The sequence below is a fragment of the Lutra lutra genome, chromosome 4, assembly GCF_902655055.1.
Source record: "Lutra lutra chromosome 4, mLutLut1.2, whole genome shotgun sequence".
In the NCBI taxonomy this organism is placed as follows: domain Eukaryota; kingdom Metazoa; phylum Chordata; class Mammalia; order Carnivora; family Mustelidae; genus Lutra; species Lutra lutra.
This window is the reverse complement of record NC_062281.1, coordinates 163,696,962-163,724,625: the sequence shown is the minus strand read 5'-3', so window position 1 is coordinate 163,724,625 and position 27,664 is coordinate 163,696,962. Positions and strand designations below refer to the sequence as shown.

Below are 27,664 nucleotides of genomic sequence, written 5' to 3'. Positions count from 1 at the left end.
ACACGGCCTTCTGTGTGGGAGACAGTCTGCAAGACCGTTTGCGTGACAGCCTTGTGGCTCTGTGTGTTGACCATGTTCCTTTGTACCTGAGACGAATGCTGTGAGGCCACGTGGGGCCCCGTCTGACCACGTGGCTGTGCTGTACCTGTAGGAGCACGTGTCTGGTGTGCCCCAGTGACTGAATGGCCATGAGGCTCCATGTCTTCACAGTGGGGGCCACAGATGTGTGGCTGGATGGGACCATGGCACTGAGACAGGTAGCAATTCAACACAGCAATGTCTGTGAGGCAGTTCAGGTGACATGGGACTGTGTGTGAATGTGCCAGTGATGTCGGGAGGCCACGCGTGACCTTGTGTGGATGGATTCATCCTACCCGCACCTGCGGGGGCCTGTGCACAGCGTGGGCCTGACAGCATGACCCGGACATGGCCTCTGCCTGCAGGGATGCTCATCTGGTGGGGCATATAGGTGTTAGACCTGCAATTACCCAAATGAGCTTTTAATTACATTCGTGTGAAGTGCTGTGGAGGAGACAGACAGTGGAGTGATGACGGGATGGGAGCTTCATCTGGTCTGAGGGGGCCGAGTGACATGGGCCCCAGGCAGGAGGTCAGCAGGTGCAAAGGCCCTAAAAAGGGAAGGCACTTAGATGAGGTCAGGGGCGAGCAGGGGGCCAGCGTGGCTGAAGCAGCTGGCCGGCTGCTGGCCGAGAATGCCTAGGACAGCCCAGCAGCGTGCCAGATACTGTGTAGGAGACTGTACGGCCATCTAAGCAAAAGATAGCAACTCAGACACAGTGGTGGTGGTGGTGGTGGTGGTAAGTTAGAGAGCCATCTGGGGGTGCCAGCTGCCCAGGACTAGGTGATGGACTGGCTTTGGGATGCTCAGGGCAAGGGGCACGTCAGGCGAATTCTGTGCCTCTGGTGTATAGACCTGGGAAGAGGGAAGGAAGTGGGACCGAACCAGGCACCCCAGCCAGGGCCTTTTACCATGCGAGTGGCGATGCTGGGCTAGAGGTGGGGGACCTGAGGGGGGATGACCAGAGATAGCAGGAAATCCTGAAGAGGAAAGTGTCTCAGAGGTTGGAAGAAGAGGGTTCAAAGGAGCATTCCAGGTGCTGCTGCTGAGCCCTCAAGTCCAGAGGAACACAGGAGCGACTGGCCACTGCACTGGGTACCTGGAGGAGAAGGGTCCTGGGGCGAGGGTTGTGAGGATAGCTAGAGGGAGGGGACCACTGCAGCTGGAGGAGGGGTGCTGTAGGCCCAAGCATGGGATTTATCTTTTAAAGTAAGAAAATTTGAGCGTGTTTAAGTGTTACTAGGAATGACTCCATACGGAGAAGTCGAAAATTCAGGAAAGAGAATTTTGGAGACTCGGGAGTTGGGGGAAGGGGAAGGAGCGTGGAGGGAAGAGTGCCGCCTTAGGCAGGGCACGCCTCCCTCCTCGTGGGAAGCAGGGGTGGCTCGGGGAGACTGTATTTGTTTGGTGGGTTTGGTAAAGATGAAGGGAGCTGCCGGTGGGAGGCTTCGGATTTCTCTGCAAAGTGGGAGACAGTTGTGTGCTGAGAGCTGGAGGTTAGCAGAGCGTGGAGGAGGTTGAAAGCGTTCTGTGTACAGCGGTGGAGGGAGCTGGGCAGAGAACAGAGGCCGCAGGCTGCAGGCAAGGCCCAGGTGAGGCCACTGGGGACGTGCTGATAGTATCCCAGTCTTCCAGGACAGGCAACATTTTTCTACCTGCCCCAGGGCCAGCTTCAAGAGGGCAGAAGATTGGGTCCAAGGCTTGGCACAGGCTGGACAGGAGGTGGGAGAAGTAGGTGAGGGAGTTGGGGGTATGTGGAGTGTTGAGGTGCAGGACCTCGGGGTCAAAGCCCAATACCAAGGGCAGTAAGGATGGCAGGTCCATGGCCGGTGGTCTGGGGTGGGGGTGAAGAGCCAGCACAATTCTGGGGACTTTGAGCAGCCACGCTGGGACAAGGTGAGGGTCTGCAAGGGGATGTTGGAGGCCACAGTTTGGGGAGTAGGGCCATTCTGAGTTGCGGCAATACCTAGAGCGTGGCCACAGCAGTGCAGGAGCGGGGAAAGCCCTGGGGACGAGGGGCTGCTGGAGGGAGACTGCTGAAGTGCCCGGGGCAGGGGGTGGGGGCAGAGGAAGCCACGTAATAGCGCCAGGCTCCTCCATGTGGATAAGGCCTGGGAACTGGGGGTGGGGGTGGGGGCTAGACCTGCCTCCTAACCCTAAGGAGCTCCCTGAGTAAGAGCACCTCCACAGGGTGTGTTTTCTCCAGATTAGCCTGGGCCATTGGCCTCTATCTGGCCTCTAGTCTCTGTGGCTGCTTGTGGCTCAGGCACAGGCACCCTGTCCAAGTAGGCCCAGGTCACAACGACCTTGTGCCAGAAGAGTCACTGGGGCTGTTAGTCCTGCCAGGGGCCATGGGCACAGCAGCAGGAGTCACGGCCCACGCCTGTGTGTATTTGGCAGGTGTGTGTTTTATGCGAGACAGCGTACGTGTGGGAGAGACCTTGTGTGTGTGTGAGGTGCTGTTAGAGCCCCATATGTGTGAAAGACACCATATGTATGTGTGGGAGACACCGTGTGTGTGTGTATGTGTGTGTGTGTGTGTGTCTGTAGCCTGTGGTCCAGAGGGAGCCGGGCTGTCTGGCAGCAGTGGTGGCAGCCTGCCTAGGAGGGGCCCTGGGTTAGCCATTCTGCATTCAGGGAGTAGCCTGCCTGGGTGAGTGTCCCATCCTCTGTGACCAGTTACCGTGCCTGCGACCCCCACCCTCCATCTGCCTGCTTCCCCCCATTTGTCTTCCCCAGCCCCCTCTGCCCCTCCCCAGAAGGTGACCTGTGTGAGCACGGGCTCCACCACAGTCCGGGTAAGTTGGGTCCCGCCACCGGCCGCCAGCCGCAACGGCGTCATCACCCAGTACTCGGTGGCCTACGAGGCAGTGGACGGCGAGGACCGAGGGCGGCATGTGGTGGACAGCATCAGTCGTGAGCACTCCAGCTGGGACCTGGTGGGCCTGGAGAAGTGGACGGAGTACCGGGTGTGGGTGCGGGCGCACACAGACGTGGGCCCCGGCCCGGAGAGCAGCCCGGTGCTAGTGCGCACAGATGAGGACGGTAGGCGGCCACGCCAAGGGGAGGGGCGGGGGGAGGGGAGACAGCCCTCCCAGATACCACCCACCTTGCATCCCCAGGGCCTTTGCCTCACACAAGCCAGGAAGGCCTTCCCGGTACAGGCTGAAGAGCCCACACTGGGGAACTGTAACTAACTGATGGGCTAGCCTGGGCCCAGATCCCTGCCTTCAGGGTGAGCTCCGAGGCAGCTGGAGCCTGGCAAGGCTAAGACAGAAGGAGCAGCCCCGCCTCAGATTTGGGAGGTGGAGACTGGCAAGACGAGTGCAAGAGACATTCAGAGTAGAATCAATAAGACTCCGTCTTGGCCAGACATTGGAGTGATGTGGGTGGGGGCCCAGGAGAAGTTGGGATGGCTTGTGCTGACTTTAGGGTGGCCTGGTGCCTAACCCCTACCCTACCCCCCCAAGTGAGGTAGCTCAGGGCCTGAGGGGTCGACAGGCCTTCCTTCTCAGCAGGGACAGTCTACAGAAACTCTATCAGAGCCTTCCCGGGGCCGTGGAGTGCAAAGGCAAGGCCCTGTAATGTGCTGTGCCCCCCTGAACCGAAGTCCATCCCCCCAGGCCTGACTGTCTTCTCTTCCCGGTCCCCAGTGCCCAGTGGGCCACCACGGAAGGTGGAGGTGGGGCCGCTGAATTCCACTGCTGTACACGTCTCCTGGAAGCTGCCTGTCCCCAGCAAGCAGCATGGCCAGATCCGCGGCTACCAGGTCACCTATGTGCGGCTAGAGAACGGCGAACCCCGTGGCCCACCCATCATCCAGGACGTCATGCTGGCGGAGGCCCAGGTGTGCCGCTGGGAGGTGGCGGGGTGGGAAGGTGGACAAGGCCAGCACACCTCTCTGTGTCTGTGGAGCCCAGGTTTGCCCCCTCCCCTGCCTGCCTTCAGAGGACTCAGACGCTGAGATGTCCTGCTGTGTGTCAGGCTCGGATGGTGCTCAGACCGGGAAGTTAGGGCTGGGTTTCAGGAACACTCCCTCTTCCGTCTTGGGTCTGCCTGAGCTATGCCAGCCCCATCTGCCCTGGTGACTGTCCCAGCGTGGCAGTCAACCTCTGTGGCTCAGATACCAGCACTGGCAGTCAGGAGCACAGACCCCCTCTTCCATTGTCTGCTCCTGCCCAGGCTTCGGCACCCCCAAGCCCTGCTTTGTGTTTTGCAGGAAGCATGTTCACTGTCAGTTGGGCTGGGATTTAAGATTTGCCTTCCTCCTCAACTGTGCTGGGCTAGGTGACTGTTCCTCTCCCAGCCAGGGCAGGGACAGCGTTCCTGCCACCATCTGCCCCCCTCGGCCTTTGACCGTGGCAGATTTTTGTGAATGGCTGAGCTGGGGTGTTGCTCTGGGCCTGGAAGCCAGGCTCATGTCTTCCTCCGTTGCTTCCTCTGTTCTCCGGGGGATAATGATTTCTCCTGTGAGCTTGGGGTAAGGTCCCCCAGGGTATCCCGAGCGCTGGTTTGCTATTCCGGGTAAGAATCTGGATACTGGGAGGGGATGTGAATGGCCCAGAACTTCCCAGGTAGTCAGTGGCTGAGCTCAGACAAGAAACCCAGGCTCTGGACTCCTGGAAAGAGCAGTAATAGCTATGGCAAGTTTTCTCCCCAGATATTCTGCCAACGAGTCCTGACACTGGGTGTGGTGTGCTTTCAGGGTCTGCCAGCAAGAATTGGGACCTTGGGAGGGGATCCACAGTGGGCAGCACTGAGCCAGCCCTGGGAAAAGGAGCCCAGATTCCCTTCAGAGCCCACGTGCCCTCCCTGTCCTGCTTTTCTCCCCTCTCTGGGCCGGGCCCAGAGGTGCAGGGAAAGACCCCGTGTTCTCCATGCTGTGCTCAGGATGGGCTAAGCACTTGGGCAAAATTCCTCTCTGGCCAGAGGGTGCTCTCTTCCTCCTCTCAGCCTGCCCCGCACAAAGAGAATGGGGGTGGAGGAGGCAGACATGTGCCCCTGCCTGCATTCCTGGGGCAAGTTGGGGGCTCCTCCTAGAGTCTCCACAGACACACCCACCCAGAAACATCCCGGGAATGGGCTCCCTCCCGCCCCTCCCATCCTTGGGGGCCAGCGGCACAGCTGCAGCCAGTGGGGTTCAGAGCCTCCCTTTCAGGTGCCCCCTTCTGGTTCCAAGTGGTTGGAAGGGAGCTGGGCCACAGGAGGAGGGACGCTGTCCTTGGGGCCTCAGACATGCCATGACAGCAGGCAGACATGAGCCCAGGCTCCAGGAAAGCCAACTGAAGTTGGAGGGCCTCGTTCCCAGCTGGCCGCAGGGCCTAGCTGTCCCCTGACCACTGTGTCAAGGATACTACAGCCTGTCCTCCTTCATCCAGCTTATCTGGTCAGCTGAGGGACCCCTGTCAGTTCTGGAAGAACCGTCATGTCCCCCTCGAGTGTGCAGCCAGACCTGTCACCTTTTACGTATGTCTCCATCTCGGGTGTAGCTGCTGCTTACAGTATGTTTTTCCTTCCTCTCTCTGGAGGCCTCTCTCGCCTCTCCTTCCCACTGCTCCACTCTGTCCTCTCTCCCTCCATTTTGCTTCATCCACTTTATGTCTTTCCTTCTCCCTCACTTTGCCTCTGACACAAGAGAGGTGCTCTTGTGAGGACCTTCATGCCCAGGCCTGGCTTGGACAGTGAGAGTCTTACCCTCCTCCCCAAGACAAGGGACCTAGAGTGGAGATGGGTCCAGCCACATCCTTGAAAGTGGCCACAGCCAGTAGGGATCCACAGATGGCCTCCTGCCATATTCTGTCCCATGTTCCTCATAAGTCCTTTCCAGCAGAGCTTCCCAGAACAGGGGGAATTGGGGTCAGCAGGCAGAGGCCAGACCAGCACTTTGAGGGTGGTTGGGCCAGAGGACCTCATGGTACCTCTCGCCTGGGAGGGCCATCTCCCCGTACTATGCTGGACACCAGCCAACTTCAGCCCTCCGGTGCCACAGGACCACAGAAGGGACACCTCACTCCCTCTGTCCAACTAGTGCACCTACACGCACTGTGGCCTAAGGAAGAGCGTACTAGGAAACAGCAACATTGCCAGCCCTGAAGTGTACCTTCCTACTGCAGTGAGATCTCAGGCACCCCTAGGAAGGAACAGCAGCCTTCCCCTGTGCCTGTGGGGAAGGGCCCAGGCTCCAAGCTTGGCATTCACACTCTCAACATCTTGCTGGCCAGCCTGCCCCTAGCCTCCCGGCCCCGGTGCAGCTCTCACTGTTCTTGGGATACAGTCCTGCCTGGGCCAGCTGTGTAATCTGTCTCCCAACTGGGAGATTTTAGAAAGTGAAAAGAGAATAATCATACCATGACAACAGGCATAGGCCTGGACTGCCCAGGCCAGACTCTCGCAGGCCCCATGTCTGGCAGCCTCTCCCTCAAAGCACCTGTACGTGGCACTCTCTGCTCCCTGCATGTCCTGGAGCTGGGAGCCCTCCCCCATCAGGCTGGGTGCCCTCCTGGTCTCCCTCCCCTCCTCAGTCCTGGCACACAGCACGGGCTGCTGGGATCTGCGGATGGGGAGTGGGCCTGAGGTGCTACCCCCATGGGCAGGCCCTTTGGATTCCCACGCCCTCCCTCTGCCCTGCCAGGGCCAGGCCCACTCCACTCAGAGTCCTTCACATCCTGTCTCCCTTTCTCTCCCTCCCGCGGTCAGTGGCGGCCAGAGGAGTCCGAGGACTATGTAAGTAACAGGTGTGCGAGCGCGGGCGAGACCTGGGTCAGGCTGGGCTCGTGGGACGCTCCCCTCCACCGCCTTCCCCCCTAGCCTGAGCCGCCGAGATCCGCAGGGCACCAGCCACATCCAGAGAAAATTGGCGTTTAGACGCAGGCGGCGAGCTGAGCAGTGATTGGCGTTTCCTCTAATCCTCACTTCTCGCCTGTCGAGCAGCAATTTTAGGCCAGTGTTTGTGATCGACCAGGGCCTGGCCCCTGCTCTGGCCAGAGGGGGATGGAGTTAAATCCGATCCTGATCATTAGGCCTTATTGATCCCAGGAGTGAAAAATCACCGGCTCCGGGGCCCAGGCTGGGAGGGAAACCCGGGGAGCCGGTTCCGGCATTGGTGTCTTCTGGAGCCCCAGCCCTGGGACACTCTCCAGCTGGGGCAGGAGGGTCTCTGCAAGGAGTCAGGGGTGGCTGCAGTGGCCCTACCTGAGACTCAGAGCTGGAGGGGCGCCAGGGTTGGTGGTGACAGCTCTGTTCCCACTGCACGGTGGCCCCTCCCTTCTTCCCACTCCCCCCTCCGTGTGGCGTGGCTTGGCCTCCTGTGGGGTTTCTCCGCATGTCTGGAAATGATGCCTCGGCTGGAGATGGGCATAGGCAGGGTCTGCCAAGGCTGGGAGCATCACCCGGGACAGTGGGGTTCCCCGCGGTGGGGGAGGGTTTCCCATCCTCGTCTTTCCTCCCTGTCACACGAGGTATCATGAGGCCTCCGGTGTTCACAGAGCCCATTCCCACATGAGGTCGGGTGGGGCCCTGGCCTGGTCCTGCAGGATAGCACCTTGGCCCATTCCATCTTGCTTATGGGTGTGGGTGTGGATGGGTGTGGGGGTGTGTGTGCGTGCCAAGAGCCGTGCAAGTGCTATGTGCGTGCAAAGCTCTTTGCTGTGTGTCCTCTGTGCACAGACCTCGTGATGTGGCATTTGTGGTACAGTGGAGTAGAGGAATGGAGTAGCCTTCTGTTCTTACCTGAAAGGAAGGGGGAGCTGTGTGCTCCAGGTGTGCAGCTCCTGGGACGGGCGGGGTCCTTCCAGGCCCACGTCCCACGTGCCTGCCCCATATCCGGCAGAGTCCAGCATTGCACGGCGCCCTGTGTGCCCCAGAGCCTCCCTGCCTGCTGAGGTCCCGGGGCGCCTGGCACCGTCTGGTCTCCTTGCTCCTCGGTGATGGCAATGGGCCCCTCCTCCTCCTTAGGAAACCACCATCAGCGGCCTAACCCCAGAGACCACCTACTCCATTACCGTAGCCGCCTACACCACCAAGGGGGATGGTGCCCGCAGCAAGCCCAAGATTGTCACAACGACTGGGGCAGGTGAGTGAGGGATCAAGGATGGAGCCGAGGGTGGGGCGGCCGGGCAGGAAGCACCGAAGCCCAGCGCGTGGTTGTTCAGTCCCAGGCCGGCCCACCATGATGGTCAGCACCACAGCCATGAACACGGCGCTGCTGCAGTGGCAGCCCCCCAAGGAGCTCCCCGGAGAACTGCTGGGCTACCGGCTGCAGTACCGCCGGGCCGACGAGGCGGAGCCCAACATCATGGATTTCAGCAAGGACAAACAGCACTTCACAGTCATTGGCCTGCACAAGGGAGCCACCTACATTTTCCAGCTGGCCGCTAAGAACCGGGCTGGCCTGGGTGAGGAGTTCGAGAAGGAGATCACAACGCCCGAGGATGTGCCCAGCGGCTTCCCCCAAAACCTGCGTGTGATAGGGCTGACCACCTCCACCACGGAGCTGACCTGGGACCCCCCGGTGCTGGCAGAGAGGAATGGGCGCATAACCAACTACACAGTGGTGTTCCGTGACATCAACAGCCAGCAGGAGCTGCAGAACCTCACGGCCGACACTCGCCTCACACTCTCCGGCCTCAAGCCGGACACCACTTACGACATCAAGGTCCGCGCACGGACCAGCAAAGGCGCCGGCCCACTCAGCCCCAGCATCCAGTCCCGGACCATGCCCGTGGAGCAAGGTGTGTGCTGCGGGCATGTGGCCGCGCCTGGGGAACTCTGCTCTCCTTGACCCACTGCCCTCTGGCGACTGTGATCCACCAGCCTCTGCTGTGTAACCCTCCAGTCTCTCATGACCGTGACCACTAACCTCTAGCCAACAGGCGCCACGTTCTCAGTGTGCCACCCTTGATCTCTGCTCTCCTTGACCTACTGACCTCTGCTGTGTGACTCCAATCTCTTGTGACCTTGACCCACTGATCTCTTTTGACTGCATCACCATTCTTGGGTGCGGGACACTAATCTCTCAGGGTCATGGCCCACTGACTTCTAATGAACGCGCTCCACTGTGCTTTGGTGTGGGGTCACATGCTGCTCATGACCAAATCCCACTGACATCTGGTCACTGACCAGCACCTCTGGAGATCCCGACCACGTGTCCTGTGGCATCTGCCCGGCTCGGTATTCACTGTGAAGAGTTTGGGCGGAGAACTGAGCTGTGTGATTGGAAGCTGACTAGGAGTGGGGTACCCAGCCTCTGCAGCCATTCCTGACCCCCCATCCCTGACCGGCATCTCCTCCTAGCAGGGAATCCTTCGCCCCAGCGCGGTTACACAGCTGGAGCTGACTCCCCTCCCCACCCCCCATTGTGTTCCACAGTTTTTGCCAAGAACTTCCGTGTGGCCGCTGCAATGAAGACGTCTGTGCTGCTCAGCTGGGAGGTCCCCGACTCCTACAAGTCGGCTGTCCCCTTCAAGGTGGGTGAGGCTGTTGCCAGCCAAGCCTAGCACACACTCAGGCCTGCCGTGGGCCGTCCCTCCAGTCCCACGTGTGGGCGTTGGTGACGCAGCTTCCTGGCTGGGCGTGCGCACCTGCTCGGCCCATGGGCCTGTGATAGGGAGGCTCATCTCCATGCACTGCCTGTCCCTGTCTCTGCCAGATTCTGTACAACGGGCAGAGCGTGGAAGTGGACGGGCACTCCATGCGGAAACTGATCGCAGACCTGCAGCCCAACACAGAGTACTCATTCGTGCTCATGAACCGTGGCAGCAGCGCGGGGGGCCTGCAGCACCTCGTGTCCATCCGCACTGCCCCGGACCTCCTGCCACACAAGCCGCTTCCCGCCTCTGCCTACATAGAGGACGGCCGCTTCACCCTCTCCATGCCGCAAGTGCAGGATAGCTCCCTCATCAGGTGTGCAGGGGACGCCAGGCTGGGGCCGGGTGGGGCCAGGGGCCTGGGGCCTGCGCAGGCGCGATGACCACCCCGATTCCCACTCTGCCCACCCAGGTGGTTCTACATCGTGGTGGTGCCCATCGACCGCGTGGGCGGGAGCGTGCTGGCCCCAAGATGGACCACACCCGAGGAGCTTGAGCTGGATGAGGTGCCTGGGCGGACAGGGCACCCCTCGTGACGGCCCCCACCACGCCGGTTGGCTGTGGCCCCGGTGACACCCCCAAATTGGAATCCCTCTTTGGCTGCTCTGGCTGGCAGCCTGGGCCTCTATGGGACTCTGAAGCGGCCCCCTGGGAGTTCTCTGAAAGCTCCTGGGAGGCTGACAGAGACTCCCTAGAGGGTTTGGCTGAGGATCCCCCAGGATGGAAAGAAGCAGGGAACACTCTGCGGGTCTATAGATATGAGGCAGTCCTGGGGGGCTGGAGTAGAACCCCCCGCATACCGGGACTCCCCTGTCCTCCTCTGGCAGAGGTGTGGAGCCAGCCCTGTCTGGTTAGGGTGAGGAGTAGGTGACCCGGAGGCCCTCCTCTGGCTGGGGTAACTGAGGGAGTGGGGGCAGGGAGTGGCATCGGTGTGTGGTGTTATTCTGCAAGGTAGTGGGCCAGGCCAGGCTAGAGCCCCTTATACAGAAGGTGAACCTTGGCCTCAGTTCTGGGGGAAAGACTCTGAGGCCACAGGCTCAGGGGCACATGTCTGAGGTCAGGCATGACTCCCGTGCTCTGTCAGCTTCTAGAGGCCATCGAGCAGGGTGGTGGGGAGCGGCGACGTCGGCGTCAGGCAGAGCGGCTGAAGCCCTACGTGGCTGCTCAGGTGGATGTGCTCCCCGAGACCTTTACCCTGGGGGATAAGAAGAGCTACCGGGGCTTCTACAACCGGCCCCTGTCTCCGGACCTGAGCTATCAGTGCTTCGTGCTCGCCTCCCTGAAGGAACCCATGGACCAGGTCAGCCTTAGCCACCTGGGCTCTCCACACCCTGAGAGGGGGCCAGACTCAAACACCGTGAGATTCCAGATCTAGGGCTGCCCCAAACACTCTGGACCTGCACTAGGTTATCTCAAAAGCCATCAGACTCGAGGACCCAGGAGGCCAGACCTGATCTAGCCCTGGGAACTCGGTCAGCTGGCCAGGCTCAGGTCAGCTGCTTGGGATCCAACCCTGTACAGCCCAGCCCTAGAGCCTTTCCTCCAGGTTGGGTGGGCAGAGGGTAGGGGAACTCACACTGAGCTCATGACCTGTGCTTTTCCTCTGCTGGGCCACAGAAGCGCTATGCCTCCAGCCCCTACTCCGATGAGATCGTGGTCCAAGTGACGCCAGCCCAGCAGCAGGAGGAGCCTGAGATGCTGTGGGTGACAGGCCCCGTCCTGGCAGTCATCCTCATCATCCTCATTGTCATTGCCATCCTCCTGTTCAAGAGGTGAGTGCTACACTCAGGGCTCCAGGGGACAGCCACCTGCCCCTGGACTCGGAGGGCCTTCCTGGTATGGCTCTTGCAGGTACAGGGCAGCCCCGCTCCTGGGCTCAGTGGGAGGCCTGGAACAGCAGAAGCAGCGTGTGTACACGTGTGTGTGTTAACCTAGGTGTAACGAGGAGCCAAAGCTTCACAGCAGGCTGGTTCACTTGCTTCCCTGGGCACGTCTGTCCATCTGTCTCTTTGTTTTGGTGGATGTGAGCATGTCTGTCTTTAAGCTTCAGGACACTGCCCTCCCTGGTCTCCTACCTTCAGCACTCGCTCTGCCACCATCCCTAGGTGGCTCCCCAGCCTGGCTTTCCCACTTAGGCCTCGAGAGGTCCGGACCCACCAACAGGCCCCCATGCCCGCCGATGTTCACTTGGTACACATGGTGATTGCGCTCCTGGTGTAACCACAGCAGCCATGGCTGTCCCAGACTCAGTGTGTCTCGAACCTTCCTCCCTTGCAGTCGCTATCACAAGGGACTGGTCCCTCCACCTATTAGCAGCTGGAAACGTGGGTGCCAGCCTCACCTCTCCTCTTCCCCCTCGCTCCTCCCGGTCCCCTGTGAGTTCTGTCCTGAGGATGGCAGCATCTGCCCCCCTGCCCACCCAGTGGGCTCCCCAAATGGCAACACATGTGCAGCCGTACTTGGGCACCTAGCCCGCAGTGCTTCTTGGTCCTCCTGGGTGGCAGTAGCTACCTGCTCTTGGAACCGCCCCTTCTGTCCATCCACCTGGATGTTGCAAAGGTATTTCCCAAAGATTTGTCACTCTCCGTCTGAACTTTTGGGGGGCTCCCAAGATAAAACACTATCTCTGTCAGCTGACGACCAAACGTCTGGCTAGTCTGGCCCCTTGGCTGTTTCTGATGTTATCACTGAGCTAATGCGCTACGCCCCTGCCATTCTGGAACCCTCTGGCTCAGGCCCACCCGCCTTAGCCGTCACAGCCTTCTTGACTCCCTTCCAGGGTGCCTGGCTGGCTCAGTCAGCAGTGTGTAACTCCTGATCTTGGAGTTGTGAGTTCAAGCCCCACATTGGGCATAGAACTTAGTTTTTTAAAAAAAGAAAAAGAAAAAAGACTCCCTTCCAGACTCTGGTACCCATGAGACTCTCCTGGGTCCCTGCTCCTTCCCCACATTGTCCCCCATCTGCCCCAGTGGGTACATCATGAGGCCTATGTTTCTAGCACCCACCACACTGCTCAGCCTGTGGGCTATGTTCATGAACACTTGTAGTTGAGCACATGCTGGTCTGTATATCTGAACACATAGGCTTTCCTTGCCCTGTGCCCCATCTCTCCCCTACCCCTGATCCCTGACCTGGACCGAGGGCCCCTTCTTGAAGAATTCATTCCTTTCCTCCTAGCATGAATAAGGGATAGGCTTTCCTGGTCTGGGGCACGGGGATGGGCGGGGTGGGGCGGTGGAGGGCAGCCCGAGGAGTGTCCCAGACACCCACTCATCCTCCTTCCCACCCCATCTGGGTCCTGGAGTCTGTCAGGAGAGGTAACCCTTGCCTGTGAGTGCCACATAAGTGCCATAAATAGGTCCCTCAGTGTCCCCCTGGTCGTAAGAGGGCCTGAGTGTTTGGCAGAAACAATGACCATTCCTTTCTTCTGTCCTTGCCTGTCTTTCGGAACCTAGTAAACAAGAAAGGTAGGAGTCATTCCTTCTCTCTTCACACGCTTCCCCCTTCACTTCTTATCCCTGTGCACATGTCGGGCCCAGCAGGGAGGGATGGGGCTTTGACCAGAAGCCTCCTGGCCTGTGCTTGTCTGGTCAGCTCAGCAGGCTCCCGGGTGGGCTCTGTGACTCTCTCGACTTGTACCCTGCACAGGGGATGCCCCTTCCCCAGGGAGCAAGCATAGTTCAGACTTCAGCACCCTCCTTGAGCGCACAGACTCACTCTGAGCTCACCAGAGCCTTCTACCAGGCTCCAGTTCTTTAAGATGACCCGCTAAGCGCTGCAGGAGATAAAAGTGCAAAGAGCACTGGCTGCAAGGCAGGGGGAGATGTGTGTTTTTACACACTCGTGCACACTTATGCACACACCCATGTCCACATAGCAGGAGCGGCTCCTGGATGCTCGTCAGCAGCTAGACCCCACAGTCTGTCTCTGACCCTGTCCTTCTAGACAGGGGAACTGAGGCCAATGCGGGAGGACTCTGCCCAGCTAGGGTGACACCTTCCCTGGCCCTGCCCTGCTGCTCTGGACGTGGACCCTGATACCGAGAGACAGACAACTGGGGCCCAGCTCTCTGTGATGTTTGCGTATCTTATGTGTCATTTGCATGTTTATTCCTGGCGGCCTTGGGGACAGCAGCCACTGCCCAGCAGTGACCTGCCCTTTATTGGAAGGCACCGCCAGCCTCTGCCACTGCCCCCCCCCCCGCGCTCCTCACTGCACTGGCCCTGCGTCCGCTCCCCAGTCCTGCTGTCTCCACCCCCCAACCCCACCCTGTGTTCTCCATGTGTCTGAGCTGCTGTGCCACTGGTTCCCCCATGCTCAGGGACCCCAGGATGAGTGGGGAAGGGGGAGGGCCCGAGCTGTAGACACAGGGTCTCTGTCACAGCCAGCCGTGCCACCCCACTCTGTCTTCCACCTGGACCTCAAGTCCTCAGCAGCCACCCTTCTGCCTGTCTAGGAAGAGGACCCAGTCCCCGTCGTCCAAGGACGAGCAGTCAGTCGGGCTGAAGGACTCCTTGCTGGCGCATTCCTCTGACCCCGTGGAGATGCGGAGGCTCAACTACCAGACGCCAGGTAGGGTGGCTCCCCAGCCTACCTGCCCCCAGCCCGGCCCACGGGTCCCAGAGTCTGTCCTAAGAGTCCCTGGCCTCGTGCCCCCATTTCCTACTCCTGTTTCTTCCTGCTGCTCACTCCCTGGACCCAGTGACAGAAGCGCCGATATGCAGCAGCTGCGTGGAAGCCCTGGCACCCCAGAGCCTCTTGAGGCAGTGGGGGGCGGGCTGCTTAGGCCCTGCTTCATCTTGAGTCAAGGCCTCTGAGTACAGGCTAAGGACCTAGCAGAGCCCACATCCCAGCCACAGGGTGGCCAGCGTCTGCACCTGCACTTTGTCCCCTCCGCACAAAAGGGGGGTTCTATTGGTGGGAAACACCCCATCAGACACTTGTAGTAGGTGAGGGTGCCCAGACTTCACTGTGTGAGCACAGGGACCCCACATGGGACGTTATACCTGCCCTTCCTTCTCCAGCCACTCTCCCATGGCTCTCTGGCTGGCCCTTCTTCCCAAAGCGTCACTCCATCCCCGTGCCCCAGGAGACACAGCTCAGACCCCTCCCAAGATGAAGTCTTCCAGCCCACCTCAGTGCCCACATAGGCCCGGGGGTCTCCCCTGCCTTCCAGAAGCTATCTGCTCCTTCCAAAATGACACCTCTCACCCTGGGCTAGAATGGCCTCAATGACAATCCAAGTTCTGTGGAGCCAAGAACTGTGTCTTGTTCATCGCCATCCCTTGTACTGTGCCACACTGTGGACTCTAAGGGGATACCTGTGAAATGGACACCCAGACAGTTGAGTTGAGAGAGTGAACTAACATACATACAGGGCATATGTATACGTGACATGTATACATATGTATATGTAACACATATAACACGTGTTACCCCTTACAGTTTTTGTGGATTAGAAATTCAGACAGGAATATAGTAGGAATAGCTTGTCTCTATTCCCAAATGTCTGGGCCTTCACCTGGAAGCCCAAGATCTAGAATCTTTTTTTTTTTTTTTTTTTTTAAAGATTTATTTATTTATCAGAGAGAGAGAGGAAGAGAGAGCGAGCACAGGCATACAGAGTGGCAGGCAGAGGCAGAGGGAGAAGCAGGCTCCCTGCCGAGCAAGGAGCCCGATGTGGGACTCGATCCCAGGACGCTGGGATCATGACCTGAGCCGAAGGCAGCCGCTCAACCAACTGAGCCACCCAGGCGTCCCTTTTTTTTTTTTTTTTAAAGATTTTATTTATTTATTTGAGAGAGAGACAGTGAGAGAGAGCATGAGCTAGGAGAAGGTCAAAGGGAGAAGCAGACTCCCCATGGAGCTGAGAGCCTGATGTGGGACTCGATCCCGGGATTCCGGGATCATGACCTGAGCCGAAGGCAGTCGTTCCAACAACTGAGCCACCCAGGCGTCCCTAGAATCATTTATTTTTTAAGATCTTATTTATTCATTTGAGACAGAGAAATAGAACATGAGCGGGGAGAGGCAGAAGGAAAGGGAGAAGCAGGCTCCCCATGAGCCAGGAGCCTGACACAGGGCTCGATCCCAGGAGCCTGAGATCATGATCTGAGCTAAAGGCAGATGCTTAACTGACTCAGCCACCTAGGTGCCCCTGAGAGCTAGAGTCATTTAAAGCAGCACTCAGCAAACTTTGGCTCATGGCCAAACATGGCCCACCACCTGTGTTTGCAAATAAAGTTTTGTTGGAACGCAGGTATGTCCATTCATTGATACATAATCTATGGCTACTTTTATGCTACAGAGGCAAAGTTAAGTAGCATCTACCATATGTCCACAAACCCAAGAATATTTACTATTTGGTCTTTATGGAAAAGTTTTCTGTCCTCTGAATTCTGATGACTCATTCATTGTACACCTGGTGTTGACGCTAGAGTCAGCTATGAGCCACCTGTTGGTGTCAGCTTGTGACAGCCACATGAGGCCTTGTCACGTGGCCTAGGCTCCCCCACAGCATAGTGACTGGGTTCCAAAGGTATGCATCCTGAGAGCACGTGAGCTGGGTGACCTAGCAGGCTGCTGCAACCCAGCATGACCATATCTGTGAGGCATCCACTCTCTAGACTGCTGGGGGCCTCGAGGGCAGAGAAGCCCTCCTATGAGAGGGGATGCCAAGCCCTGTGGGCATGAGTCAAGCGAACAGGGGATGATGGGAGAGGGCTCCCTTCAGTGGAAATAGCACTGAGGAGGGCGCCCACAGACGCTGGCTATCCTGCAGCATTGGAGTTGGGGTACTGAGAGCCCGCAGACAAGAGGGTAGACAAAGGTCCACCACAGGGGAACCTGAGCGCCAGGCTAAGGGGTTTGGACTTCATCATGAGGGTACCAAAGAACCATTAAAAGTTTTCAGCAGGGCAGGGCGCCTGGGTGGCTCAGTGAGTTGAGCATCTGCCTTTGGCTCAGGTCGTGATCCCAGAGTCCCAAGGTCCAGCCCAATGTGGGGCTTCCTCCTCAGTGCAGGGGAGAGGGGTGTCTGTTGCTCCCCTTCTCCCTCTGCTGCTCCCTCTGCTCCTGCTCCCAGTCTCTCAAATAAATAAAATCTTCTAAAACGTTTTCAGCAGGGGACCGACAGGGTCAGAACTGTGTTTTGGGGATCTAGCTCTGGCTGCCGTGTGGAAGTCAGATTGGAGGAGAGAAATTGGGAGACTAGAGAGCCACGGAGTGAGTGCAAGGTGCCGAGGCCTTGGCCGAGCAGGGTGGCCATGAGGGCGGAGAGCGGTCTCAGGCAGCGTGAGGAGCCAGCAGGGCTTAGGCTTAGGGCTAAGCAACGGGCAGGGGGCTTCCAAGTGGCACCCAGTCTGCAGGTCTGTACCTCTGCACTGCCTCTCGCCTGAAACTACGGGCGTGGGAGGTGGCGAGCAGCGTGTGATCGTCCAAGCCAGAGAACAGAAGGGGGGCAACCAAGAAGGAGGTGCAGTGAAGAATAGCCAGGGAGGCTAAGAAGGAGCAGCCAGGGAGGAAGAGTATGGGAAGAGTGGGGTGTCCCCGAAGCCAAGGCCGGGGATGGCTATGCACCAGGAGGACCGTTGGCTTTGGCAGTGGTGACCATAGAGAGAGTGTGGTGGCCGAGTCCTAGGGGCAGAAGCATCTCAGTGGGTTGAGGGGCGGTGAGTGGGGAGTGAGCAGGTGGAGAGACCCCTTTCGGAGGCCACGGTGTGACAGATAGGAGGGACAGGACCATAGCAAGAGAAGTCAGGGGTGTGGGCTTGAGAAAGGACTTTTCTTTTTACCAGTATGGAAATTGTTTACAGATGGTTGTCGTTCATGTGAGCATTTGAGATGGCAGGGGCTGCGATGCTCACTGTGGGACAAGAACCCGGAAGCCTGCTCTAGGCCCCGGCCTGCATGTGGGAGTGTGACAGAGCCCAGGGGAGCAGTGTGGGGATGCCTCCCTGAGCTCTAGGCCCGAAGAGAATGGGAGTTGGGGGAAGCCGGTGTAAGGGAACATGCTGCTGGAGCTCTGGGCTGGTGGCCCCGATTTTCTCCAAAAGGAAAAGAAAGCGGTTAAGGCGCCAGGGAAGGTGTGGCCTGGCTGTGGGTACTAAGCAGGCATGTCTGGGAGGGTTGCCGAGCCGCCAAGGGCCCAGGGTTGGCTACAGGGGCTAGAGGGAAATCTCAGGGGTTTGAGAGCAAAGGAGCGATGAAGAGGGGTGCACAGATGTGGTAAAGGTGGAGTGCAGATGGATGGGGGTGTCCAAAAGGGGTTGTGGGCTGGGGCCAGCCATGGGGCCAGAGGTGCAGAGCCCAAGAACTGGGGCTGCCAATGGGGAGAGACAACCCTGTGGACATGGCGGTCCCCAGCCTGTTGAAGGAACCAGGGACCAGAAGGGACATGGGGAGGGATCAGAGGCATAGCAACTTTTCTTTCTATTTTTTTAGTTCAATAAAGTGGTTTGTTTGGGGTTTTTTTGTCCTATCATTTAATCTTTATTCCGAAAAATTTTCAAACCCACAGAAAATACAGGTGTCATCTGCGTACCTTTGTACAGATTGACCCTGTCATTTCTGGCCTTACTTGCCTCCTTTCTCTATGTGAAGGCGCACTCCCCTTTCGCCTGATCATCTGAGTATAGCCAAGGTCAAATTTTGATACCAGAGGGATGAGGGTTGGTTCAGATCTAGAATTTCATCTTAGAAAGAGGCCCCCAAGGCTGCCCAGGGGGTTGGGAGCGCTGTGCTCTGGGTGGGAGATGGGGCTGTGTTCCTCAGGGGCGGGGGGGCCTGTTGGTGGGGCTCACCGCGCCCCCTTGGTCCCTCTATGTGTCCCTGCAGCTGGAGGCAGTGGACAGCCTCTCTCCTCCTGCCCCGCTATTTTTTGTGTTTTCTTTCTCTGCAGGTTCCGGTGTCCCCAGTTGCCCGAATATCTCAAGTTAGTTTTTTGAGTTCGGGGGCTACCCTGGCTTCTGTGTCCATTTCCTCCAACTTTTTCTCACCCCATCAACTCCTTCCTTTCTTGACTCTTCTTTCCCTTCCCTCCTTTCTCCTCCCCAGCTCCACCCTCCCCTCCCCCCACCTTCCTCCAGTCCTGTCTTCCCTCCTACTGTCCCCTGGCCCTGTCTCTCTGCCTCTGTCCCCTCCATTCCCCATCTGACACCCTGCCAGGTGCCTCCCCTGTCTCCTATCTCCCCGTCTCCCTCCTTACTTCTCTCTCTGGATTCTTCCGTGTCGCTCTGTCACGCCTACTCCATCCACACGCTCAGTGTAGAGACCATATGACCGAGTCTTCCACAGTGACTGGCGCCAGCGAGGGGCAGGAGGGCTGTCCACAGGCTGTGCCCGTGGGGCGGGTGTGTAGCTGCCCCCGACCTGGGCTTCCAGCCCCAGCCGGGAGGAAGGAAGCCTGGTGTCCCTTTTGCAAACCTGCCAGGCGGGGCCCTGGTGCCCCCTGACTCCATGCTCACACGTGCCCCCAGCACACACACTCCCCTCTGTCCTCTCCTGCCCTCCAGCCGCTGTGTGCCCAACCATCCCTGTCGCCGCATGTGCTGCTGTCCCCATGCCACCAGTGCCGACTGCTCCATGGTCACACATGTTCACATGTGCACATCACATGCATCGGGGCTGTCTCTACCACCCGGTGCCAGCCTCAAGCTGACTCCGCCTTGATGTGCTCCCCCTCCCCCAGGTATGCGAGACCACCCACCCATCCCCATCACCGACCTGGCTGACAACATCGAGCGCCTCAAAGCCAATGATGGCCTCAAGTTTTCCCAGGAGTATGAGGTAAGATGTCTTCACCCCCTGCCTTGGGCAGGGCCCAGGCCTAGCCCCATGCCCGCCCTTGCCCTGCCTCAGGCCCCAGCTGGGGGTGAGGGGCTCCAGGCTGTGGCAGCTGGGGAACTCAGCTTCTCAGGTACTAGGCCTGGCAGAGGCCCTTTCAAGCACCCCAAGTCTGGACACTCGGATGCCTCCCCACATGCTAACAGAGGCAGACGAAAGGTCACCCCTACACACACATGGATCAGTAGGAACGGCTTCTTTATCAAGAACTTACCGCAGGCAAGACCAGACTAGGCCATTTGCACGCATCCCTTCATTGTGTCCTCCTTGCAGTACGAAGTGGTTATTATCCCATCTTACAGATGAGGAAACAGAGGCTCAGAGAGGGGAAGTGACTTGCCCAAGGTCAAACAGCCAGTGCGTAGTGGAACCAGGAGTCAGACCCAGGCCTGCCTGACAGCGTGTGGCCTGTACTCATATAGCCTCACGTGCGTTCTCAGAGCCACACGGGCCATAGAGTGGGGAGTCGGGGGACTCAAGGCCCGCTGCTCAGGCTGCACAAGCCTTCCTGCTCTCAGCCCTCCATGTGCTGTCTGCACTCTGGTCTTGACTCCTACCTGCTCCCTACTGGGGGCTCCCGCGTTCCAGCTCCGGGGGTCTGAGGGCTTCCAGGCCACCCAGCTGGGGAGGGCTCTGCTGGAGAAGGAGGTGATAAAGGAGAACCCCGGCTTCTGTAAGGAGCACTCCCAGAGGTGGTGTTCTGCCCCAGCTCCTCTCCTGCAGCCCCCTGCTCCCATCCAGGCCTGGCCCAGCACTCACCGTCAATCAATAATGGATAGATAGGTGATTGATGGGCTCGCACAGCCCAACCTGTGAGTCTGCTCCCTCTAGTCGGATGTCCACTGCTGGCGGTACTTGGTACCCTGGGGTCCCAGGATTCCCCTTCCAAGGGCTGTGGGCCAGGTAGGTTCTGAGGGCTATGGGCCAGGTTTCTGCAGAGGAAATTGAGCTTGGCAGGCAAATTGATGAATGTGTCTGTCATGAGGAAGGCATGCCGCCTCTACCTGTAGAACCTCACGGGGGCCTGCTTTGCCGTAAGACCCTGCTGTGAAGGTTAACAAAGTTTGTGAATTACACTCGCTGCTTTCAGTTCTCTCACAGGCCCGGAGGGCCTTCCGTGGTCTCTGCCCACACCCACCCAGTCCCACGTCCTGCATCTTCCCACGGAACCCTGCACCTCTGTCCAGGCTCATGGTGCTCCCCCTCTCACGTTCTGCCCACTCCTCTCCTCCAGCGTGAGCTTTCCCTCCTCTTCCAAGAAGCCTTCTCTGCCTGCCAGGGCCTGCTGTGGGCTTTCTCTCACCAGGATCCCACAGCTCTGTCACCTTTAACGTCAGTCGGTCGTCCACTATGGAGCACACACCGTGCTGAATGCTGGGGACCTGGCAACGTCAGGTCATTCTGCTGGTGGGGAGGCCGGCTCAGACAGATAACCAACACTGAATCCGACAGTATACCCTTGTATTAGATATGACAGAACGTGCAGAGAGAGCAGGCCGCAGCACCACAGCAGGCTGAGGGGTAGGGTGTGCTGGAGGGTCTCACAGATGCAGAGCCTGCCATCCTGTGGAGAGTAACAGGCTGGTGTCAAAGTACGGAGAGCATTGGGTTCTGTCCTTCTGTAAAAGGAGGTGGTACACAGCCTGCTTCTTCGGAGGATGAGGGTGAGGGAATATGGTGCGGAAGTGCTTAGAACGGTGCCACGCACACAGTGGGTCTGCATGGAGACTCCGCTATTATGACCTGGGGCCCTGAGGACCCCTGGAAGGCATTGAAGCAGGAGAATGACAATCAGATCTCTCTTATCTGAGGATTGCTCTGGCTACAGGACAGAGGGCGTCAGAGTGGGGCGAAAGCAGAGAGACAGGGAGATGGCCAGTCCAGATGGGGCAGCCTGGCCAAGGGAGTGGGGAAGCACCAGGACATGGTGACCGAGGGGACAGGAACATAGAGGGGTTTTTGAGGATGACTTGAGGGTTCTGGCTGGGGTTTGGAGATAAATGGGTGAAGGTGCCTTTGACCAAGACAGTCTTCCCGTGGCAAAGCCCAACCGGAGGGGAATCGGATGATCTCTGCTTGGCAAGGATTGAGATTGCAGGGCTCATGGGGCCCCCCATATGGGGTTGCCCAGGAGGTGGCTGGCCATTCAGCTTCGGAGCTCAGGGAGGCCGGGCTGCAGCTGGAGTTGTGAGCAGCTCCAGCAAGTGAGTGCAAGATTCTATAAGGAATTGAGGCCCCAGAAAGGTTGTAGAGTGCAAAGAAGGCCCAGGAAAGAACCCCAGAGGAGTGCTGTGCTCTGCCTGTGGGAGGGGCAGGGGGAAGGAGAGGAGACAGAGAGGAAGATGACCAGGGAGGTAGGAGGAAAGCTGGACAGGGTGATGCAGCAGGTGCCCAGAGCCCTCAGTGGTTTCAGGTGCGGCACGGCTGGCTGCCATGGCTCCATCTTGGTCTGTCCTCATGTCATTAGTTGGGGGCAGGGCTGGAGGGACTGGTACATCACCTCCCCAGCAGGCGCTGATAAGGCAGCCTCAGCTCCACAGCTGGGGGTTGGAGCTGGTGGTGACTCAGGCATAAAGGCAGCATGTGGACACCGCCTGGCAGGCTGGGTCTTGGGGGCAGGAGGGAGACCCCAGCTCTTACCCTGCTCTATCTGCCTCCTCCATTTCCTATAGTCCATTGACCCTGGACAGCAGTTCACATGGGAGAATTCCAACCTGGAAGTGAACAAGCCCAAGAACCGCTACGCAAATGTCATTGCCTATGACCACTCCCGAGTCATTCTTACCTCCATCGACGGTGAGCCAAGGGCCATGCACCCTCCCATCCCTTGCTCTCCTCCTTGCTGGCAGGGGTGACATTTCATCCCAGGAACCCCAGGGGTGCTCCAAGGTGTGGTTGGGCTGGGCAGGGCTTGGGGATAATGCTCTCCTGTGTTCCTTCCTGTTCACAGGTGTTCCAGGGAGTGACTATATCAATGCCAACTACATCGATGGCTACCGCAAGCAGAATGCCTACATTGCCACGCAGGGCCCTCTGCCCGAGACCATGGGCGATTTCTGGCGGATGGTGTGGGAACAGCGCACAGCCACTGTGGTCTGATGACACGGGCTGGAGGAGAAGTCCCGGGTAGGATAGTGCGAGGGCCTTCCAGCCGGGAGGTGGGGTGAGAGAGACTCAGTCACCAGGTGACTTCCAGGCCCCCTTTCCTGTGTCTGTCACAAGTTCCCCCAAGGGATGCTCTTGTCTTCTTGGGATGTTCTCACGCTCCCCCGGCTGCTGGGTATTCCTGGGATGTGGCCCATTCCCTAGATGCCAGCACATTCTTCCGATATTAATATGTTGTACCAGATGCTGTCATTTTCCGGGAATGTTAATATGTTTCCCAGTTGCTAGCATGTTCCCGGGATGTTCACATGTTCCCCAGATGCTGGAGTGTTCCTGGGGCATTAGCACATCTCCGAAGTTAATTAGTGGAACGAGCTGCCGTTATCTGCTTTTGCATCGCAAAGCATCGACTGGAACGTAAAATTTACAGAGCTTGAAAATGGCGCATAAACGTTATGGGTAAATTTGGCAGAAAATGTGCCTGGTGCGATCTGGTCATGAATAAATAATTTTCAATTATGGCCCTCGTTCTTGCAGCTAGGGCAGGGATGGAAACGTAGCATGAGAACCTGTGTGGTTTGGTGAGGGGGTGGCATCACCGATCTGAGGGTTCAGGGCTGGGAGCCTTGCAGCCAGGTAAGCTAGACCTTCAGCCTTCTTCTGCCCCAGTACCCCCGCCTATCTGAGCGTTTGAGTACTTCTAAGCACCCTTACACCTGCCTCCCTTGTCGCCCTGTAGGTGAAGTGTGATCAGTATTGGCCGGCCCGGGGCACTGAGACATATGGCCTCATTCAGGTGACCCTGCTGGACACGGTGGAGCTAGCCACGTACACTGTGCGCACCTTTGCACTCCACAAGGTACCGCCTCCCCGTAGCTTGTCCCCCACCCGGGCCCTAGCCGGGAAGCGATCTGAGCACAGTGCGCTGGGGATGGATGAGCGATTGGTGCCAGAACTTGGGGCTCAGAGGCGTGTGAGCACCTTCTGGCAACCAGTGCCATGGCTGGGATGACTGGAAACGGTGCCTCCAGCTCCTTCAGGCCACCTCCCATGGCTTCTGAGTTGGGTCAGGTGTCCCCTCCCAGAGCCTCTAGCAGACACGCTTCCCTGTTGCATCATGTCTCCCCACGCTTCTCCCCAGAGTGGCTCCAGCGAGAAGCGAGAGCTGCGTCAGTTCCAGTTTATGGCTTGGCCAGACCATGGGGTTCCCGAGTACCCCACACCCATCCTGGCCTTCCTGCGGCGGGTCAAGGCCTGCAACCCGCCGGATGCAGGGCCTATGGTGGTGCACTGCAGGTGAGCAGGGGGTGCAGCACCAGCAAGGGGAGTTGGGGGTGGGCTGGAGCTCTGCGCCAAGCCATGCCCATGTCATACAGCGCGGGCGTGGGCCGCACGGGCTGTTTCATCGTCATCGAGGCCATGCTGGAGCGGATGAAGCACGAGAAGACGGTCGACGTCTATGGGCACGTGACGTGCATGCGCTCGCAGCGGAACTACATGGTGCAGACAGAGGACCAGTACGTGTTCATCCACGAGGCCCTGCTGGAGGCCGCCACGTGTGGACACACAGAGGTGCCTGCCCGCAGCCTCTATGCCCATATCCAGAAGCTGGGCCAGGTGCCTCCTGGAGAGAGTGTGACTGCCATGGAACTCGAGTTCAAGGTGGGCTCAGGGGCTTGGACTGGGTCACGGGGATGATACCCCACCCCCCACCGCCGAGAAGCCAGGTCTGACCAGCCCATCCCTCTGTCTAGTTGCTGGCCAGCTCTAAGGCCCACACATCCCGCTTCATTAGCGCCAACCTGCCCTGCAACAAGTTCAAGAACCGCCTGGTGAACATCATGCCCTATGAGTTGACCCGCGTGTGTCTGCAGCCCATCCGTGGCGTGGAGGGCTCGGACTACATCAATGCCAGCTTCTTGGACGGCTATAGGTCAGCATGCCTGTGACATCCCAGCACACTCTACGGGGGCCTAGGCCTGCGGCTGGCTAGCCGGGGGCCCGGCAGAGTAGGGCCAGCCCAGAAGATCAGAGTGGGCTTTCCCGGAGGAGGGGTAGGCGATCTGAGCGGGACTCCAAGGAACTAGGCGGTCTTGGGGAGACTCGGGCCAGTGGCACCTCCAGCATATCCAGTCTTCTGTCCACCCCAGACAACAGAAGGCCTACATAGCCACACAGGGGCCTCTGGCAGAGAGCACCGAGGACTTCTGGCGCATGTTATGGGAGCACAACTCTACCATCATCGTCATGCTGACCAGGCTCCGGGAGATGGGCAGGGTGAGCCCACCCCCCCCCAGGGCCCCTCCCATACCTGGGAGCGCACCCAGCGCCTCTGTACTGCTCTCTTCTTTCATACCCAGACTCCCCTCAGCAGAGCCTCAGACCCCCTCCTCAGCACCTGAAGTGTCCCAGCACTCCTCTGAATCCTGGAGCTCTCCTCCCCCATCCCTCCCTACCTGCTCATGGGGCGGGGCCTTTGTCCACAGGAGAAATGCCACCAGTACTGGCCAGCAGAGCGCTCTGCTCGCTACCAGTACTTTGTCGTTGACCCGATGGCCGAGTACAACATGCCCCAGTACATCCTGCGTGAGTTCAAGGTCACGGACGCCCGGGTAAGTGCCGAGCGCATGTGCCCGCGTGAAAGCGTGTCTCTAGTCGCCTGAGTACGCGTGGGATGGGGCCCTGGCTCGGACTGAAGGAGTCTGATGTGAGGGTGCTGGTGTGGGGGCGTGAGCACCTCTCCCGGGGGCCTCAGGGGTCAGCATCTCATGGGTGTGGACGGGGGCACTGTATTGCCCGTCCAGCCCGGCAGGACTGTGGGGTGAGGCATGGGTGCTGACCCTGTTCCCCACCTGCCTCTCCCAGGACGGGCAGTCGAGGACAATCCGGCAGTTCCAGTTCACAGACTGGCCTGAGCAGGGCGTGCCCAAGACGGGTGAGGGCTTCATCGACTTCATCGGGCAGGTGCACAAGACCAAGGAGCAGTTCGGGCAGGACGGGCCCATCACGGTGCACTGCAGGTAGGGCTGACCCCATGGAGGGCTGGGGCAGGGCTGGGGGCGGGAGGGGGCTGTGGGCCTGGTGGGCAGGACCCCTGATCCCAGTGCTGTCCCGGAGCAGTGCCGGCGTGGGCCGCACTGGCGTGTTCATCACCCTGAGTATCGTCCTGGAGCGGATGCGCTACGAGGGCGTGGTCGACATGTTCCAGACCGTGAAGACCCTGCGCACGCAGCGCCCAGCCATGGTGCAGACGGAGGTACACGGGCCCGCCGGCTGGGGCAACAGGGCAGCCCTCACCTGCACGCGCGGCTTATTGTTCCCTGCCCTGCCTGAGGCACTAGGGCAGGGGGAGTAGAAAGGGCTCCCCCTCCTGCAGCTCTACGCTGAGCGCCAGCAGTGTGCCTGGTGCCCGGCTAGGCCTAGATAGCAGCCCTCATGGGGCGCTGGGTCTAGGAGCAGAGAGACATGATGGGAGTGGTGGGAGAGAGGCAGATAGGTGCAGGGCAGCAGGAAAGGGGGAGAGCTGAGCCTTCAGAGGCCCCTCCAGGCTCCTGGACACCCCCACAGCAGACATCTGGGGCTCACACCTGCTCGGGGCCCACCAGCTGCAGGGGGAGTGCCCTTGGCCAGTGCGGTGGGAGAACCCACTCCCCCTGCCTGCGGCTGACCAGCCCCCTGTCCCGGCAGGACCAGTACCAGCTGTGCTATCGTGCAGCCCTGGAGTACCTTGGCAGCTTTGACCACTATGCAACGTAACTACCGCTCCCCTCTCCTCCGCTGCCCCTGCCTGGGGCTCCGGAGGGGACCCAGCTCCTCTGAGCCATACCGACCGTCGTCTAGCCCTCCTGCACGGATGCTGTTGCTGGCAGAGCACAGCCCACTGGGCTCACAGTGTTTCAGGAAACATCACCACACCAAATGGAGAGCCCAGAACACCCCTGGGCGAGTGGGTGGGCTGGCAGGCCAGTGCCGTGGCCCGTCTCTGTCCACCAGGCCCGCCCAGAGCCTGCTTCGAGCTCTCTGTTTCGCTGCCGCGTTTCTCATGCTTCTTCTCATGGGGTGGGGATGGGGACAAAGTCTCCTTTTTTATACATTAAGTGGGGTAGACTGAGGGATTCTAGCCTCTTCCTCTGATTTTCCTTTTGCAAATCCTTAACTGCAGAATGGGCCTCTGTGGGGGTTGGGTTCAGTTGTTTTCTTTTTTGAGTTCACTTTGGATCCTTTTTTTGTATGACTTTTGCTGCTGAAGGACAGAACCTGCCTTCCTCTCTGCGGAGCTGGGGCCACCAGGCTGAGTGGAGGCCCAGCCGTGGGCCCGGGAGGCACCCCTGATCTAGCTGCTCTTCCAGCCCTGCAGATGAGATCCTGTTTCAGCCAAATGCGGGGAAACGACTCTTTTTTTGTTTGTTTTTTGTTTTGTTTTGGGTTTTTTTTTTAGTTTAGTTTTGTTTTTCCTTCAGAGCCTTATTTGAGGTCCCACAGACAGTGGTGGGCGGGGAGGAGATAGGAAACACTCATCTCCAGTTGTCTATTCCCGTGTGTGTGTGTGAACATTCACAGCCCAGAACCACAGACGTGTCCCGGGGAGCCTGGCAAGGCGTTCCTCATCACCATCGTGTTTGCAAAGGTTAAAAAAAACGCAAAGACAAAAACAAAAAACAAAATCCAAAAAAAAACAAAAACCACCAAGAAAAAACAGAGTCATCCCCCTGGCCTCTGCTTCCAGCCCCCAAGAGGGGAGGTGGCCCCTTGTGCCTGGGCTTCCCGGGGAAGCTGCCAGGCTGACCTCTGGGCCCACAGAGCCTCACTTTTGTCCCCGGCATTGCGGTTTGGCGTGGTGTTGGTAAGCTGTGGATCCGGCCGTGTGGCCTTGGTGACTGACACAGGTCAGGGTGTGTATCACACCCCGAACACCTCAGGGCCAAGCAAGGGCACAGCTGGCCCTTCAGGTTCAGGTCAGTGGGCCTGGGAGCACACGTCTGTCCTCAGAGCCGGGGCTGGGTGATTTCCCTCCCTGGTTTGCAGCTGTCTTCAAAGCCCCTGAGAATCGCTC

At 58.9% G+C, this 27,664-nt stretch overlaps 1 protein-coding gene across 1 annotated transcript in view; it reads left to right on the top strand.

The window, feature by feature from the left end:
- The window catches only part of PTPRF (protein tyrosine phosphatase receptor type F), an 85,311-nt gene extending 58,048 nt beyond the window's left edge, over positions 1–27,263 (top strand). The window contains 24 exon segments of the mRNA XM_047724208.1: positions 2,819–3,124; positions 3,733–3,926; positions 6,776–6,802; positions 8,033–8,150; positions 8,230–8,808; positions 9,446–9,543; positions 9,726–9,979; positions 10,076–10,169; positions 10,748–10,963; positions 11,281–11,435; positions 14,120–14,235; positions 18,563–18,595; positions 19,352–19,449; positions 22,179–22,302; positions 22,457–22,632; positions 23,351–23,470; positions 23,753–23,907; positions 23,988–24,273; positions 24,366–24,544; positions 24,762–24,888; positions 25,098–25,223; positions 25,477–25,631; positions 25,732–25,867; positions 26,299–27,263. Coding sequence (XP_047580164.1) covers positions 2,819–3,124; positions 3,733–3,926; positions 6,776–6,802; positions 8,033–8,150; positions 8,230–8,808; positions 9,446–9,543; positions 9,726–9,979; positions 10,076–10,169; positions 10,748–10,963; positions 11,281–11,435; positions 14,120–14,235; positions 18,563–18,595; positions 19,352–19,449; positions 22,179–22,302; positions 22,457–22,632; positions 23,351–23,470; positions 23,753–23,907; positions 23,988–24,273; positions 24,366–24,544; positions 24,762–24,888; positions 25,098–25,223; positions 25,477–25,631; positions 25,732–25,867; positions 26,299–26,367 — 3,941 coding nt within the window. The 3' untranslated portion in view covers positions 26,368–27,263.
- The last annotated feature ends 401 nt before the right edge of the window (positions 27,264–27,664 follow it).